The sequence below is a fragment of the Triticum aestivum genome, chromosome 5D (genome assembly GCF_018294505.1).
Source record: "Triticum aestivum cultivar Chinese Spring chromosome 5D, IWGSC CS RefSeq v2.1, whole genome shotgun sequence".
Lineage (NCBI taxonomy): Eukaryota > Viridiplantae > Streptophyta > Magnoliopsida > Poales > Poaceae > Triticum > Triticum aestivum.
Genome location: NC_057808.1, coordinates 51197829 through 51215861, shown reverse-complemented (window position 1 = coordinate 51215861; position 18033 = coordinate 51197829). Strand labels below are relative to the sequence as shown.

Below are 18033 nucleotides of genomic sequence, written 5' to 3'. Positions count from 1 at the left end.
TCTGGCGGGAGGGCACCTGGCGACCGGGCGAAGTCCTGGCGGGCGGGAGCTGCGGACGGGAGCTGGCGGGCGGGCGACGGGAGCTGGCGGGAGCAGCGCCTCCTGGCGGACTCCAAAAGCAGGAGGGAGCCGGCGACTTCGATCGAGCAGGGAGGACGGGGCAGCCCAGCGTGGAGGAGAGGGAGCGGCCCAGCCCAGCGTGGCGATCCACACAGCGCCGATCGGGAGGAGAGATCGAGAGGAGAGGCAGCGGCGACGGAAACTGCGAGCGAGAGGGAGCCGGGGGCTTCGATCGAGACGGATCAGCACGAGTTGCAGCGTGCAAAAAATTGACCTAGCTCTAATACCATGTTAGGAATAAGCAACTTATATTCCCATGAGGCCATAGGCCGATATATATATACGTACAGGTGTGGTACATATGCAGGAAACCCCTTATACAACGGGATAAATACAAAGGGGTATACATGACTTATATTATAACTCTAACACTAGGAAATACTGATAACTTATGAATCAAGTACCACACGAAATTATAAAAAAAGTTTCAGACTCCATATTACATACTCCTTGACGGTGCATACCACCGCAATAACAAAATAAGAGAAAACAAACATAGTTTGTCAAACTGCGGTGCTACATAGTTAACACACAGCAGAAAAAAAAGGCGGTGACAACTTTAGCATTGACCCTGATGGTCATCTTAGATCGGGTTGACGACAACCATCATGTGTCAGTTCGTCCAGTGCACTGTTCCTGATGGTGATTAGCACCACTCTGCCAACCTTTAGGTCATTCTCCTCCATGAATTCCTACCATCCATCCTTGTTGAAGGCGATACGACCATCTGCTACTGTCTTTTACGCGACAGTGCTTATGATACCTCCCCCAAGGCGTAGCCCAACCATGCCTGCGGTCGGGGTGGTTGTCGGGCTGGAAGCTACCTTAAAAGGTTATTTCTGGTTTTTTGCCGTCCGTCTAAAAGGAGAAGTAAAAAAAAATGTCAGTTGCCAACTCACAAATTATTTTTAATAAAATGAATAGCACAAAAATAAAATGAATTATGAAGAAACCAGACCGAAGAAACATGGCTGATGCCTGATACAAATAACTTAAAACACGCGAACTGATACTAAGAACTAAACCAAGCTGAGAGAAAAAAAAAGTAAAACCATGCTAAAATAGAAAGTATTTTACTGCGAATTATCTGCACTAAACCAAGCCGTCGGGGTGGCTTAGTGCACGCAATAGTTTGAGATGGAACTGAAGAATAATTAAATATACGGAGATGGATCTGTTATATATGAGCTGCAGTTTGTAACTTGAGCTGCACTAGCTCTGTTATATCCTTCTCATGGCATCCGCATCAGCAATTGTGTGCTTAAAAGAAAACAGGACAGAAACTTATGTCTCAAAAACTGAAGATAATGTCTAAACTGTCTAAACTGAACCGTGACGAGCTAAATGCTTCTCTTGACAAGTAGTTGTAATAACCTGAAAACTAAACACTGCACACACATACCCTGATCTATAATGATAAATAGTGATCTGAATAAGAAGTTAATGCATGGTTGCCACACTTGAACTGAAGACTGAAGAAAGAAATAGATTACTGAAGAACAATCCACTAAGAAGAAGGCTGGAAATATCATAGGATAGGGCTAAAATAATTTGCACTGGAAGACAAATTCACTCGAAATGAAACACTGAAAAAGAAAGATTAATGATAGAATTAACCGAAGACATTGGCTAAAAAGGACAAGACTGAACAACAGTGAAAAACAGAGAACCCTGAAACTAAAGGCAAGCTAATGAAGAAAAGATTGATGATAGAATGAAAGACTGAACACCATAGGACAAAATGAGGACACACCTATAGAAGATTGATGATGAATTTCTTCATTGATCGAAGCACAGACCTACACAAAACTGAAGGCAAGCTAATTGGGAGACTGAAGAACAAAGAGAAACTGAATATGACTGAAGAAATTTAACGGAATATGACTGAAATTGGAGACTGAACTAAACTGAAGATTCACTAAAATTGATAATTGAACTGAAGAGCTCATGACCGAATGAAGCCCAAGAATAAACGAGCCTGACACGCGCACGGGCAGAGGAATAAATGAGGCACAGCGGTGCGCTGTGATTCGTGTCGGATCGGACAGTTACAGAAATCGACCTGAAGCGAATTGAAAGACAGATCAATGAAAATTAGGAAAACTGAATATATTTACTGTCCCTTGCTGATTATATTGTAGTATTCAATTTCTGTAATACACTACCTCTCTTGCACTTGCACACAATGCAATCATGACAACCACAACTATTTGTCCGCAATTTATCAAATTTAGTTGTGTCCTCATCTTATAACATACGCCAGAGATTCGTTTTGAAGCATTTTTTCATTTATACGTACTTGTGTGCGAGCCTAAATTTCATACCTTCGTGTCCAGCCAGGGGTCTTTGGATCAATCTGCTCTATGGAGTTTTCAGATGCCTATGGCTTATCTTCACTCCCTGCCTGTGCACACACACACCGGCAGCACTAAGATTTAGATCTCCAGAATCTCCAAACCCAAATCGCGGGCGAGAAAGCACAGACATGGATAGATTCGGACCTGTTCAATGGCTGCATCAAGAACTCCATGCGCGCCGGAGCAGAGAGTCAGCAACCCTAAAGAGCTTGTGGTTTCGCCGCCGAGCCGCCCTCAATAGAACCAGAGCGGCAGCGGGGAGAGGTAGGAGCAAGCTACACCCAGCTACCCATATCGCATTTACTCCAACCCAGTGACGTCGTTACCGACCCGAGCGACGGCTCCGACGCCAATTCGCGACGGCCTCGAATGGACATGCCGTTCTGGCCCTCCGTCCAGGAGAATTTCTCCTTTTCTTTTTCTATTCCACCTCGTCTGCTTGGCCCTGCAGCGGTCACGTGTGTTTGGTAAAACGAATCACGACGACATATGGAGCGGGACAGATTCCGAAAGCCTGTGTGCTCGTGATCAATTCCTCCGCGTCCCACTATGTGATACCTCTTGTACTGGGGATCAGTAGGATCCAATGCATACAGATGATCCGTCAACGTGGCTGAGAACCTCAAGTCATCTGTGCTAATATTGATTTCAGGAAGTTTGTCCTCGACACAACCCTTGCTCTTCTTACTCCTGCGTTTTATGTTACAACCCTTTGCACCATTGGCTGCATCCTGGTCAGCAGCAACCAAGAGCTCCAACTCTTCTTTAGTTGCTTCTGGTTCAAAATGTTCCTCTGGAAGCTTGTCCTTTGCTTTCCCTTTGGTCTTCACCTTTTGTTTCTTGATTGGCCTAACTTCTTCATCAGCCTTTTCATCCTCAAAGAAATCATCATTTTCATCAGCGCTATCTTCGTCACTGTAGTCATCATCATCCTTTGACGACCTCTTCCTAGCTTTCCGCTTCTCCTTCATTTTTTCTTGGTGCGTCTCCCAGACAATTTTCGTCTCGATGCTCTTTCTCTCAAGGATACGCTTGCTGAGGTCCTCGGGTTCCATGTTGAATGTTATCTCCATGCCCTGGCCATCACTTTGTTCCTCGTCAGATTTATCTCCTTGTAGTAAAAGAGCCAACCTTTCCTTGTTTATTAACTTTCTTTTCGCTACACCATTTGGTAGAGACTCATCACCAGAATCGTCTACATCATCATCTGATGCACTGTCATCACTTGGTAAAAACATTTTAGGGTCATCTAACTGCAACAGAAAAAATTGAAGCCGTCAAAGATGGAAAAATGTAGGACAAGAAACGATGACCAAAAGATTGAAAATTTTCACGACAAAAGGGTAGGAAAATGCATGGCATCATTATCAAGTTATGTGAATTTGTAAGAACAAGTGTACAAAGAGTCTACATGAAAAAAAACAGTAATTTGGCACAGCTATTCAAAGAAGATTCTATAAAAATACAAGAGTCTACGATGATATTGTATTTTTCTCTATTATTCACTAGTGTTGAATGCTTGTCCTGACAGTTGACACTGGGTTTGTAACAACAGCAAACCCACAGTTATGTGATTTTGTAAGAACAGCAAGTGTGCACTGTACAACTCCAGCTGTTCCAAGAACATACATATATGTATGTAGGAAGAAATTTTGCAATGTTAGGCTCTCATAGCTTCACTAGTGCTTATCATGACACTGGGTTTTCCTACCTTGACATCTATAAAGTCAACAAGTAACTGATTTTTTTTTTAAAACGGAGGCAAAAGATTTGCCTCATCGATTAATTAAGCAGAAGATAATTGCCCAGTTAATAAAAAAACCGGGCAAAAACTGATACAAACCAACCACATGTGTACTACTCACAGAGCATGCAAGCCCATAAGCGCATAATCAATCCGACAACCATAGCCAACACGTAAGGACCACCAACCCGCACACTGCTACATTGCAAAGAAACCCCCAACAAGAGTAACTCGGCCGAAGACCACCGGCACCACCAAATCCATGAAGACAAGCCAGGAAGAGACTAATGACCAACCATCAAGCAGCTGCGGACGCCTTTCTTGTGGCGCCACTCTTCTTTCTTTTGCTCCTGAGAGCCTCCTCCACAATCGCCTTGCCAGATCTAGGGCTATCCGCCTCCAAATGTTTGAGCAAGATGTGAATCTCTATCTGGAAGAGAATCTCATTGACCTTGTCGCGCACAGAAACCTGCCCAACGGTCTCGTGCGAGTGGGTGACCACAACATCAGAACCTTCACGCTCCACAAAGGCGAGCGGCTGGTTGGGCTCCAAAGGATTAGGCACCAATGTATTGACCGCATCAACATCATCAGCCACTGATAACACCGACACGATGGACTCAGGTGCCTCCAGTTGCTCACATGACAGAGGCGAATCCTGTCCCTCTACCGGGGTCGCCGATGAGCCAACCTCCACATGCTCCATAGACTGAGGCAAAGCAGGTCTCGCACATAGTTGTTGAAGCTCGGCCATGATCTGCAACACAGGGCTGACGACCACGGCAATGGCCTCGCTTACAGCGGCTGACATCGATGACGAGTTGTCCGCAGCTCGAGGGGAGAAACAAGCATAGAACTCTTCGCCCCTATTCTCCACTGGGCCACCAAGCCACCAACAACATCAACCTGCCTAGACGGGCGCGACGTAGGAGTGGACTGCAACACAGCCGACGCAAGAGAGAGCTTGTCCAGAGCCGCCTCCGCCCGCTCCAGAAAGCTCCCAACACAAATCAGCAGCTCGGTCTGAGAGTTGCTAGAGTGGACTGCGGCAACACATTGGTTGGGGTTACCGATCCAACGTTAGCAAAAACAATCGACGCCCAAGACCCACGATGAAGCGCCTTGTAGGAGGGCGTGGATTCCATCGGACCCCCACAAAAATGTGGTTCCTACCATCGGACCCAATGTGATTTTCAGTTTTAAGTCAGCAAACAAAATGAGCTGACCTGATCCTCTTTGGACTTCCACCTCAAGATCTTACGATCTGGTTCATCATCATCCCACGTGAGCTTAACTTTGCTAGGTTGCAAAGCGGGAGTTTCAGAATCAGGCTCCTTGTAACTAGGAGGTGCCTGCATGAAGTCAAGCAAGTACAAACTGAAAAGATCTCTTTTAGCACAAGTGAAAGGTAATTTGTGCCCAAATAGCATCATAACTTTGAAAAGCGATATGGAAAGAAACATAATAGAATCATCAGCTACTGAAAAGAGAAACTTTGATGCTGGCAAATGCAAACAGTTTAATATGCCCACCAACAAATATGGATGCAGATACAATCTATCAAAGTAAGGTACCTCTGTAGCTACATCACGAGCAGCGCGCTTGAACTCCATAGAGTCACGAATAAACTGCAGATCAAACACATTTGCCGTTTTCAAGAACTCAGTACTATCAAGAGTCATGTATAGGTGATTCGCAGTTGCACTGGAATCACATACAACAACTGCATAGATCAACATAATCATCAGAGAGATAAATGGGCAACCCTTGGCAAACAGTAACATTTTCATGTGTGGTTCATATGAAAGATGGATGGACAAGGCTACTTGGACATATATGCATGCAATCCCAAACATGTGAAGCAGAAGCCACCGTAGTTACATTTGTGGATAGGATTTGAACATTTTAATACTGAAGTTAACAACGTGAAGATTATGGAGTATGGTTAAAAAATTCATGCAAAGTCTACTCAGTAAGTCCCAGAAAAACAGATAAATAAACGAGATAATAATCACCAAAAATATCTCTGTGCCTTATTGGTAACCTCAGTCTGTTTAGCTCATAAGCACGCAGCCTGTTGTTCTCGGTCTCAGAGTCATGTTCACTATCGTATTCGCCATCAACATCATCATCGTCATCGTCTTCAACCTCGCTGTTATCGTCATCCCCACCATCACCACCATCATCCTCATCGGCACCAAGAAGAGCAGACGGGCCTTGTGTTGTCTCAATATTCATGCACTCCAGTCCAAATTCTGATGGATATATGGAAACTGATAGAACTCGCCCACCTTTCGGGACCCAAGATGTCATCACCATATACAAGTCCACTGCCTGTTGAAAGGGGCAAAACAAAGTATCAAAATATTTTGTTGGGTTGCTATAAAAATCACAGGAATGCTTTAATACTTAACCAAACAAAATAATGAGCATATTTGAATGCAAAAACAAGCATTACATGTGTATTTGAGTGATGGGATTGCTTTCAAAGTTTTCGACTTTAGTTCCACCCTAAGGACTCGAATTCAGATCCCCTGCCCGAACAGGTCGTCAGTGGTAAGTTTGAACTGATGTTGTGAGGTTATATATTAAGTTTCTTCTTTTCAGAACTGCTACTGGTTTACCAGAATCTATTAAAAAATTGCGATCCAAACAGCCCCTAGATGTTTTATAAGTCTATCATAAATACGCAAATGCAAAAAACAGTACAGCAATGCATGTTAGCCTTACTGAAAAGAAACATGTTGGCATCAAACACATTCTTTCAAGTGATTCTCAAGCAACTGAAATAATAAAATTGCCTTTTAACATGGCTGAAATTGTTTAGGAAGAAAGGATTATTTCTCAAGATAATAGAAATTAATGAATTGGTACACACCTTAATATGATCCCAGTCCATATTAACAACAGCAAGCCTGTGAGTTTCCTTATCGATCATAGGTGTATCATCATGCCTCGCCATCAAGTAATGAGCAATGTCACTGCCGACAGAGTACTGCAGAATAAAAAAGTCAAGGAAATAGAAATAATACAAGAAAAATGTCTCTCTTGAAGACAAGAAAAACACAACTAACAAAGTGTCCCGTGAAGATAATTTAGCAACCATATGGAAATCCTAAAAATAAGAACGCATATCATAAGACCCGTACTGGCAATAAAACTAACATGCAGTAAGTTGCCAACAAAAAAATCAGAATATAAGATCAAGAGTTGTAGTTGGAAATCGTTCTTGTAGCCATGTTAGAGGCACCTTCGCCTCCTTCCGCGGCATCGATCCGAACCTAGGGTCGGTCCGCGCCGCCGCGAACCGCTCGTCCTCCATCGCCCGCCTCATCCTCTCGTCTCCGCGCTTCACCCCGCCCGCCTCGGTCTCAGCCTCAGCCTTTTTCTCGTTCTTGGGCTTCTTGCCGTGCTCCTTGTGCTTGCGCTTGGCCTCGTTGGGGAGAGACGCTTCGTCGGCGGCAGGACGCTCGTGCTTCTCCTTCCTGTGCCTTTTCTCATTCTTGGAGTTTGATTTCTTGCCCTTCTTTGCACCCTTGAGGTCGACGGAGTTGCCCGGCGGCGCCATGGCTGCTGCCGCTAGGCATTCAGCGGCGGCGAGCAAGAGGTCGTCGGGGGCGAGTAGCGGCAGGGATTTTTTTTTTTTTTAGCGAAGGTAGCGGCAGGGATTGACAGGGGTACTCCTGTAGTGTTCCACGCGATTATGGGCTGGCCCATTGTCGCTTCGTGTCTGGTTTTCCGGCTGTGCGCACCAATAGGTTCATGTTGCCTAAAAAAAAGGTTCATGCCCGATTTTTGAATTTCTTAAATATATGTTGCGATTAAATGTTCACAATTTTGAAAAATATTTATGTACTTTAAAAATGATCATGATTTTAAAATTTAGTCAAAAAATTGTAATACTTTAATAGATTAAAAAATGACATGAATTAATATAAATATTTGTCAAATATAAAATTATTTATGATTTCACAGAAAAAATCATGGATTTAACAAAATGTCCATAAATTTTTCAAACTTGGAAAAAAACATGTACTTAAAAATATTCATAATTCTGAAAAAGGAAAACAAAAATCTAAAAAATCTAAAAATAAAATAAAAACCAGTCGAAATCCTGCAGGAAAAGAGACAAGAGGAAGACCGGTTGGAAACCACAAAAGCCTCTAACAAACCGGAGAAAGAAATGAAGAAGAAAGCCATAGATGAGCCGGCCCATGTAGCGTGCCCTGCAAATCTTACATTCTTAAGAAATTGATCCCCACTACTACCAATTCTCTCAACATGCACATTGTCCACATCAGCATCTTGCCACGCCAGCCTTCAGTTTGCAAAAGAGCAACCAATTGTTTTGATTCCTCCTAAGCCAGTGGTGGAATGTCATCGGGCGAACATCTTCGTGCACTGCGCACACACGTTTGTGATGACGTTCCCTCTACGACCACTGCGTACGTACACGCTGCATCTCGGCAGCCCATCCCTTCACGCTGCAACCTGGCCATTGTTTGCACTTGGGCTGCCTGGCCCAATAGTTGGCACGTGATCTGTAGCTGGCTAGGCCGGCTGTGGTGTTAGCCCATGTAATTACAGTAGGTCCTTCAGGCTTCATCTTCTCCGTTGTACTAAGTCGTATCGTCGCCGTTCTCTCTACCGCTCGCGCCCCCCCCCCCCCCCCCCCCCCCCCCCCAACCATTCGCCATGAAAGAAATGGCAGCCACCAACGCACATGAAGAGACGCCATTTATTGCCCGTGGTGGAGCGTTCTTCTGGTGTACAAGATGGAGCGTTCAGGCTCCACGATCCATTTATAGGAGATCACGAAGCCGCTCCCTCGACTTCTGATCCCAACTCCTCCACCTCGTTTCCTTTCCTTCGCTATCAAGCAATGAGTTCTCCAGGGCCGGCCACTAACTACATCGTCGTCGACCTGCGCGTCTCCAGTCGCAAGATTGATCACCACACCTATGAATCGGAGTTCATGGCTTTTATCACCTCCGTGGATCTAATCCTCATGTTTTCCCTTGATTTTTTGATTTTATGTATATACGATTATAATGTCAAATATTATTCCATCTATGAAAGTGTTTGTTTGTCTTCCTACCATCTATGCCTATTTTTTATCCGTTTTTAGGATGAGGTTTGGGCCTGAATGACATCTTAATACTACTAACGTAAACACAGGAGCTAATCTTCTTTATAATTACAGCTTGCTTATCGAGAGAACCAAGACAATATCTCATGCATGTGTCAAAGGAGAATTAGAGAAATGGTAGGAAAGGAAATTCCCACAATCACAAAATTGGTTTGTTTCTTAACCGCATTCTATATTAAAACGCTTAATTCCATGCAAAATGGTTGTTTCTTTAGGTTAGTATAGTATGGTCTAATCAACTGAGGCAAATCTTTTCCTTGAAACGCATGGACGACAGTTCGCTTCACCTTTTCTTTAGGTTTTTCTGTTTGGATTTCTCAGCAATTATTTATTATTTCAATCTTCTAATGTTATTTATGCTTATCCTGCGGGTGTATGACCAAGGTTGGAAGGATCCAACTGAAACAACTGTGTGAAAGGTGTCACAGAGGCTTCTAATTATTGATGTGGTTGTTCAAGGATGGACTTCTGTTCTGTCATAACAGCAGGTTCCTCTTACAAATACAAAAATTTAGCATTGATTCCATATAACTGGATAGGCCTATTATATATTTTTGTACTTTTTATTTGAGCTTCATCTTTGTGATGACTAATAAGAAAGCCAAATTTTCAGCACAAACCCATGTATATTTCTTAATTTCTGATTGTAGGATCTTGCTATCACCGCCATGCAAAGCAACTGGGTATGCAAAGATATATCTCCAAATGTACTAACCCAATTATATTTCTTATTTTTTATCTTTTCTAGATATGCAACAGGTCATCGTGTTCTCATATATAGCAACTCGGTTTATATTGTATTTGATGTCTTATAGTTGTTTTATTTCAATTACCCTTTTCTTTATCAATTGATCGTTCTTTTCTTATGAATCATCCACAATGCCGTTTTGTATGTGTAGGTCATTCGTTAGGTAAGAGTTTGGTATGTGTTGATTATCAGTTAACTGTTCTATTATTGCAAGTCATTGATCTATGTTGTTCCACTACCCTCCTTACTGTGAGTCACAGTGGAATATTCTTGAAAGCCCGTGGATGAGCTATAGATGTAGCTGCAACTGTACTTTGATGACATTGTAATTTGAGAAGATGTATCAATCTTAAATTTTCTGCACTGAAATATGCCAAACTAATAAATACTAGTAAAACGTCCATGCGTTGCCACGGGCTTTTTAAAATTTGTACCATGGTAAATCAAACATTTTTTATGGCAATTTGTGTTTGTGGGGGATGGCAAGCATGACACATCCGCTTTAGTTCATTTTATTCAGAAAATTTTCGTGCTCGTAAACTAAAAGTGCCATCCTCACGCCAACTAACTGTCATAAAAAACGTTCGGTTTGCCATGCTTAAAAATCCGACGTTATTTTCTCCAGGCCTGCTTTGGCTAAATCGACGGAGGCTTAGCTTATTATGTTTCGGGCGTTTAGCTAGCATAGAGAATAAAGAAATCTATCTCTAAAGGGGATTTTTAGCATTAACGCATATCAATGGTTCAACATCTCTAGTATGCGACATTCTTTTAGGAACCTAAGCCCCAGTCCTCTTTTCTGTTTTATGCAGCCACCATTTCAATCTTTTTCAATTCCCAACATTTACTGTACGATTATAGATACAATAATAGTTTGAAGTATCGAGGAAGTAAAGAGGGACATTCCCCTGCCCCAAAATCAGAAACCATCCATCACTCGAATTATTTATCCAGTTATTTTTGCATTGGTGTTGGTGCTTTGATTGATTTCTACAAAAAAAAAATAGCTGGGATTGATTTTCTATATTGACCGTGAATAGGTTCACTATACAGAAGCATGAATGGTCATGTACACCAATAAGGACTCGCAACAAAACAAGTGCCAAACATGTCAAGCACTATCATTCTCGAACTAATCTTATGGTTTTCTGCATGTTGAGAGGGAAACAATTTAGACATGGAATACATAGCTTAAGTAGCATCAGTTTTTAGCAACTCCCTTTACTGCAATAAGTTAGTTGCTACTTCTTGTCATGCATAGTACACTTCATGAATTTATTGTCATATAGAAATGTGTATTCCCTTTTACATGCCACCCTCGTTTTGTGTGATTTAACTTCCTCACTAATTTGTTTTGTATTATGTGTGTCAAATGTTGTGAAAATTATACCATGGGAAACTTCGTGCAAATACGAATCCGGTGATATATTCTTTGTGAAATATAACCCATGTTTAATTAGTCAAACTCCGTTTTTGGAAAGTGTGTGCGCCATGTATTGAGGGAGGGAGGAGCATCCACAATAAACAATGTCCTCATGCTTTCTTCTGAGGTGGAACGACTTCAAATCTATGAAATCAGAAATAGCTATATCAAAAACATTGAACAATAGAAATATAGATATATTTCTCTCTGAAAAAAAGATCTATCCACTGCATTACATACCCAGTTCCATTTTTGAACCAAACAACATGGACGTATCTTATGTGAGAAGACACCGCAAGATGTAGTTATCAAAGTCTAAAATCTACAGGGCAAACGTGAGATCTCCAACATAGGTCATTGCCAATTTTACACCAGCTAGAGACAACACCCAAAAGCATCCAAGTTAATTATGATAACTGAACTTGAGAGCCCAGTCGTCGCATGTTCTTCCAGTGGTTGCCAAATGCACATATAGGACCATGAGTTCCATCACCAAAGGAGAATGAACCGCACGGCGCTATAAAGGAATGAAAGGAGGGTCTGTTAGATGAACATGCTAAAATATTATGTGGCAATCCCAACCTCTTACGCCACAAACACTATGTTGAGTGCCTTAGTTTTCTACATAAATTGTACCCATATCATCAATTGAGAAAAATATCCAAATGTGACAAGCTCAGATGACAGAAGGATGTGTCAACTAAAGAAATGGATATATAAAAAGAAGGCAAGGCCCCAAAAGGGGACTCAGGGAATAGTTGCTCTTTACTAATCTTCATGGTTTGAAATTGACCTAATGCTTCAATAAAAAAGGTACCGATTCAATATCCCCTGGGCGGAGAATGTCATTGTCGTTATGCGCCAAAAAGATCATGCTCCTTGTAGGTTGAGGGAACATATTTACATAGCTATGCGAATAATTCAGCAAAAAAATATACAATCCCATTCCTACATGCTCGTGTTAGTATCCTCATAGTAGAGGGGAGATTAGTTAGGATTGGTTCAGACATACCTTGGCTAATCATGCAACTTTTCTCCATGAACCAAAGTTCCAGCCCAAGCAAGTGAAACATACTTGCAAGCTCCTCCTGCAGAAGTTATTAGTAAAATAAGCAAGCAGTATTACTGTTGCCGTAAGTTGTAATGAACCTGGGAAAAATTGACAGAGCATGTCCGTCCACGTAACATGAAGGTTATGACTTATGATAGAATTCAAGAAGCCTAACCATACAGCTGAAATGCTCTTCGAATGTTGTTGGTCCCATGAACCATGAAAAAATTCATCGAAGGACATTTTTATGTCAGAACCACATGGTTCATGGGACTGGGTATATGATATGTAGTATACGGAGTGGGTATATGATATTTAACAAAGATTTGCATAGTATACTACACATCACATACCTTGGCTGAACATCCAGATCTCAGTTAAATATGATTGATGTAGAACTACAAAAATATGTGTCCCCGTAGCTGCACACAATCGACCAAATGTTTCATAAAGAACACTACCAATATTTTTTTACCGTTAAATCAGTGCTGTTAACAATCCTCCACCATCTCCGGCTCACAATCCACCAAACCTCCCATACCCACACTTCTAACATGATATCGCGATTCAAGTAGTGCTCAGAAATTATAAGTATAAGGCACATCTTAATTCTCCTTCTCTGGCTCTCTTCTCCTTGAATCATTTTCTCCCTTGAGCTCCTCCTTATTAAATTTCAGAAACAAGGTAGATTTTAATGCATAAGCAAGCAGGTAAATTTTAGTACAACAGGACTGAGTATCCTGACAAAGTTTCAGTAGAAATCCAATTTTAGTATAAGGGGATATTTTAGTAGCTTCAGAACAAATTCACAACAAGGAATTTTGGTAGCTTCATAGAAGTTTTAGTATGAATATGAAATAGAAGTAGTTGTCCTGAGAGCTGAATAAACTATGTCATTGGCATAACAGCGTTACCTGTAAAGTAACTCAAGCAGCAACATCACTGTTAATCCTGTTATTAAAGATTCATGAGTGCATCAAGCTTAGTAATGTCGATTGTAGTATCAGGATGCAAAATGTTACTAACCGCTTCTGATTTTTCAAACATGTATACAACTACATGCCTTCAGTATTTTCCGCTGACAACTAAAGGAAGGAATCAAAAGTCTAAAAGTTATAACTGGAAACGTCACATTATATTCACAAAATTTATTGTTTGCTTGTTGTTTAATAAGCCAAATCCCGCCAAATGTGGTGATCTGCTAGAAAGATAGGATCCAGATCCGAAATACTACAAAACTAAAAACGATTGTCCCCAGAATTGTGATTGCACAATGCAAATAAGCAATACCTGACAGAACTGTTCAAAACCACATCTCAATTCCGAAATTTCTAGCAGTGCTTTCCTTCCAGCAACTAAAATAAACCATGAAAATGATAACAGTCATAATTTTTTTATCAATTATGGTGAACTCAATCATGAACAATTACCAAAATCTGAAGTACCACTAAAATTCTCTTCCTCTCCTGAAATTAATAAAAGAAGAAATATAAGAAATTCCTCGATCCAATACATGGAAGGAACATATCTATACACCTACTTCTCACACATCTTTTCTCCAAACTACTTCAGAATTTTCATAAGACGCTGAGAGTTGTTACAACGATATGGTGAGAAAACAAACAAAAAGCTTCTACATTCCAGTCCTAGGAGATCGAAACAAGAGAACCATCAAGTAACAGTCAACCACAGATTGAATTCCAAAACGGTAATGCGAAAGAATGAATTAGAACCACAGCTTGCAGTATCTGGTAATTGCAACAAACTACCAGTCCTCGAAGTACGCAGATATATTGTCTTGCAGATTTTAGGCTAACAATCTCTTCTGAAGATTGCAAAGTCTGGCATGCCCTTAACTGTTTATTTAAAGAATGTAATCATTGTCTAATTTTGCATAGCCATGCAAACAAATTAACTGTTTTTAAATTAAATCTCACCATTACATTTGATTGTAGATCTAACCAAGGGTGTGGGGGTGCATATGCAGTCTATTAATCTTGACATAAACTAAAAAGTGATTACATAGACGTGATGCAGTTCATTGGTCTTGATAGTTAGCTGATATAAGTGACATAATAAGTAAGGAATTTCACACAACGAAGGTGCCCGATCGATATACATATTCTAAATTCCCTACAAACCTCGAGCATGTTAGGAACACCTGGACATGCTTCCTTTGAAAGCTAGAAAAATATCTACGTAACATAGCACAAGTAGATGAAGAACTTTTGAATGATGATTTGGGGAGAGCTCTTGAAGCTATTAAATAGGTATAGACGGGGAGGATTGGATGAGCATTACAAATTCCAAGAGTCAGAGCATTGTCACTTATATTAGCTAATATCAGTACAGGGGGATGCAACTGAAGAATAGTAGATTCGTCAGAGATAAGTAGAGGGAATGCAACTGAAGAATAACAGTCGGTCCAGCAGTGATTTTTTTAAATGAATATATTTTGATTGGCTCAAAATCCTCTTGTGTTCTGACACTATGCAGCCATTGATTGAGAGTTCATGTTTTTTGTGGGATGAACAAAATAAACTTGGTGGCAGACTGAAACTTTTGGCGTCATGGTACGTCCCTCTTAATGGTTTACACCTCTTCTAAAATTCTGAAATTAAACAATACTCGTGCCTGGCCTCAGAAACCAGGTTCAGGAACAATTCCCTTCTTTTGTGTGCAGGTAAACACAATACTCATTGTTATTTGTACGGTTTATGGCAGGTCATCGGTGATGAGAATGGATAGGAAATTCAAGGTTAATGTAGCGGATAGATTTGAACTACAGTTTTTGTGGTTATATCTCTGGTGATGATTGTAGCGGGTAACTTGTTGACGTATTTCCACCAGCATCTTTGGGATCCAAGTGTACTTCAGATTACCGTTCTATAGTTTACCTCTCTAAACAATTCAACTTCTGTTTACTGTTGTATATAGTTTACTTCTCTAATCAGTTCAACAAATAATACTATCACTGGCCCACTGAAAGAGTTATTTGGTTCATTTGCCCGTCTGAATATGTAGTGGCCATAGAATTGACATAGCACAGGTTGAGTGTTGTACTTCTATTAGCAAAGATCATATGTGGTTCATATTTTCATATGATTTGCTCGTCAGCTAGTAAGACATCGCCTAGGAAGATACAAGCAGCCAAAACATGTAGACAACACCAGATTTTAAAATACCCTTCCCATCGGAGCTCCTTCAGTTTAGAGGATCTAAGGTATAGGTAATAGATCTCACCTGAATCAACAAGATGAGTACCTCTGAATGGAACAGATAGGTGTACTACTCGATGGGGGTTGTGAGCTGATTGTAGTTCTATTGCTTCAGAGTTGTGAATATGCAGGTTGCACGATCCATACATACCTATTAGTTATTCATCAAAAAATCAGTGGACTTCATAAAATAGTTGAAGTAATGCCACAATCCAATTTCATGGTCCTTGTATATGAGAATGGACTTGTACAGTCTGTTACAGTATAAGAAATCACATACCTAGCCGTGATATTTGAAGGCAAGCCTACATGAAAGACCAACATCAATAGTAGTCAGACAGTGTGCACGGCCGACTGCTGCTTCGTTCAGCCATGGCAGCACACACTCTACCCGCGACACCATGCCCCAAGGCATAAGCATGCTACCATTGTCAATTGGAGGACGGGGCAGCGACCTGCTGGCGCTGAGTAACGACTGTCGCCCGCATACCCTAGCGGGAGGCGATGTTCGTCGCCAGAGGACGAGAGGTTTAGCCCACCTGCAAGTTAACAAATCCAACAGCGATCAATCCGTCCCAACCTACTGACAACGAATCCACCTTGAAAGACAGAGCAACCAGATCGAATCTCACGAGCGCTCACTCCACCAAGACGCATCCAGTGAATCCACAGGCAGGACGGATCGACGGCACCGTATCTTTCCTCTCTGTTCATCGACCCACCCGCCACCGCCAGCCTCGCGACAGAGCATAGCGCTGCAAAGAGAGGAGGAGACAGGTCCTGGGATCTCACCTTCGGCAGGCAACGTCGGCGGCGGCGGCAACCCCGACGAAGATCTCCCTGGGGTCATGCCCCTCTCGGAACTCGACGGCGGCCGTGGCGAACCTTTGCCGCGGTGTCCCGACGGCGACCTGGAGGTCCGTAATGAAGGTGGCGGCGGCTCCTCCAGGACCTCGGCGACAGCAAAGGGATCTGCGATGGCGGATAGGGCGTGGTTTCCGTCGACGTAGCGAATAGATCGGCGACGGCGATGGCGGCTGGGGCGTGGGTTCTCGTAATCTCGGCCCTGTTTGGATACTCAACAGTTATTTTCTAACCCACTCTAACTCAAATAAGCACCTCTCCACCGGGATAGTTGGGTTAGATGAAACTAACCCACTCTAAGGCCTTGTATAATGGGAGGTGCTTAGAGAGAAGCTTACGAAAATAAACCGAGTTTTTCTGAAGCATCGATGCCTATTTCTACAGAAGAGACGCTTAGTTAAGCATCTACCCTGTACAAATAAGCACCGGTGCTTAAGAAAAGTCTGGTTTATTTCTCTAAGCATCTCCCCTAAGCATCTCCCATTGTACCAGGCCTAATCCTATCTGTTTAGATATTTTTGGGTTATTTAAGACCCCAAGTAACCCAAACTAGCTCTAACCCCATGATCCAGGGCCCTCGTCCTCGTAGCGAGACTACCTTCGATCGTCAGTTTTTTTTTCTTTTTGCGCGACGGGGCCTCGCATCCCTGGTTCATCCGTTTTTTCTTTCTTCCCACAGCTTATTTCCTCCGGTTTTTTTTTCTCGTGCGAGGGGCCTCGCTACGTGGTTTTTGCTGGGGTTTTTTTTTCTTGCAACGAGATCGCTACCTCAGGGGACCGTTACTTCGGAGGTGGAGGAGGACGGAAAAAAACCGACGAAGGTGGGACGAAAAAGAACATGATAGGTGGGACGAAAATAAACACGAAACGGAGACTACCAACTGAAACATTAGGAGTATAGATCTCACACTACCATTTGTCTTTTTTGTTCATATCTCTGTAAATTATAGCAGTAGCGAGCTCTAGGAAACCGCGCTAGTAAGATCTCAGTAGCATTAGCGCCCTAGGTGAAACAAACGCTACTACTATAATTGCCACGGCGTTGCCTCCAGGCTAGATATAGTAGTAGCGCCCTTATCCTGGACGCGCTACTGCTAAAGTACTCAGTAGCATCGTTTTTCTTCAAAACTCGCTGCTGCTAAGTATCACTGCAACTAATTAAGTTTAGTCCCATATTGCTAAGCGAACAAGGTGTTTACCACCTTAAATATGTTACTTCTCAAACTATCTCGAGCACTTGGTCTTCATTGAACTATATGTGTAGGATTTGTGGCTGCAATATGAATCTTCGTCTGTGCCTATATAGGTACGATGAAGATTCATGTTGACTATTTAGATTCTACACAAAAAGATCAATGA

General features: G+C 42.0%; 1 protein-coding gene and 1 long non-coding RNA gene across 5 annotated transcripts; both read right to left on the bottom strand.

Moving 5' to 3' along the window:
• Positions 1-372: 372 nt before the first annotated feature.
• On the bottom strand, positions 373-7860 carry LOC123119385 (pre-rRNA-processing protein ESF1). The gene is made up of 7 exons (XM_044539182.1): positions 7100-7860; positions 5796-6555; positions 5448-5573; positions 2622-3730; positions 2445-2524; positions 1874-2182; positions 373-978 (listed from the first exon to the last, which is right to left on the bottom strand). Exons 2-4 carry the CDS (start codon positions 6075-6077, stop codon positions 2753-2755), a joined length of 1386 nt encoding a protein of 461 aa, XP_044395117.1. The 5' UTR covers positions 6078-6555; positions 7100-7860; the 3' UTR covers positions 373-978; positions 1874-2182; positions 2445-2524; positions 2622-2752.
• A 3467-nt stretch (positions 7861-11327) lies between these two features.
• Positions 11328-16921, bottom strand: LOC123119384 (uncharacterized). Of its 4 annotated transcripts, none has more exons than XR_006458632.1 (3): positions 16091-16917; positions 12554-15961; positions 11328-11685 (listed from the first exon to the last, which is right to left on the bottom strand). It is a non-coding gene; the product is annotated as an uncharacterized lncRNA (long non-coding RNA). The 4 variants fall into 4 exon arrangements; XR_006458631.1 differs by lacking the exon at positions 11328-11685 and adding an exon at positions 11707-12058; XR_006458633.1 differs by lacking the exon at positions 11328-11685 and having other exon boundaries at positions 11707-13947; positions 14023-15961; positions 16091-16912.
• Between the last annotated feature and the right edge of the window lie 1112 nt (positions 16922-18033).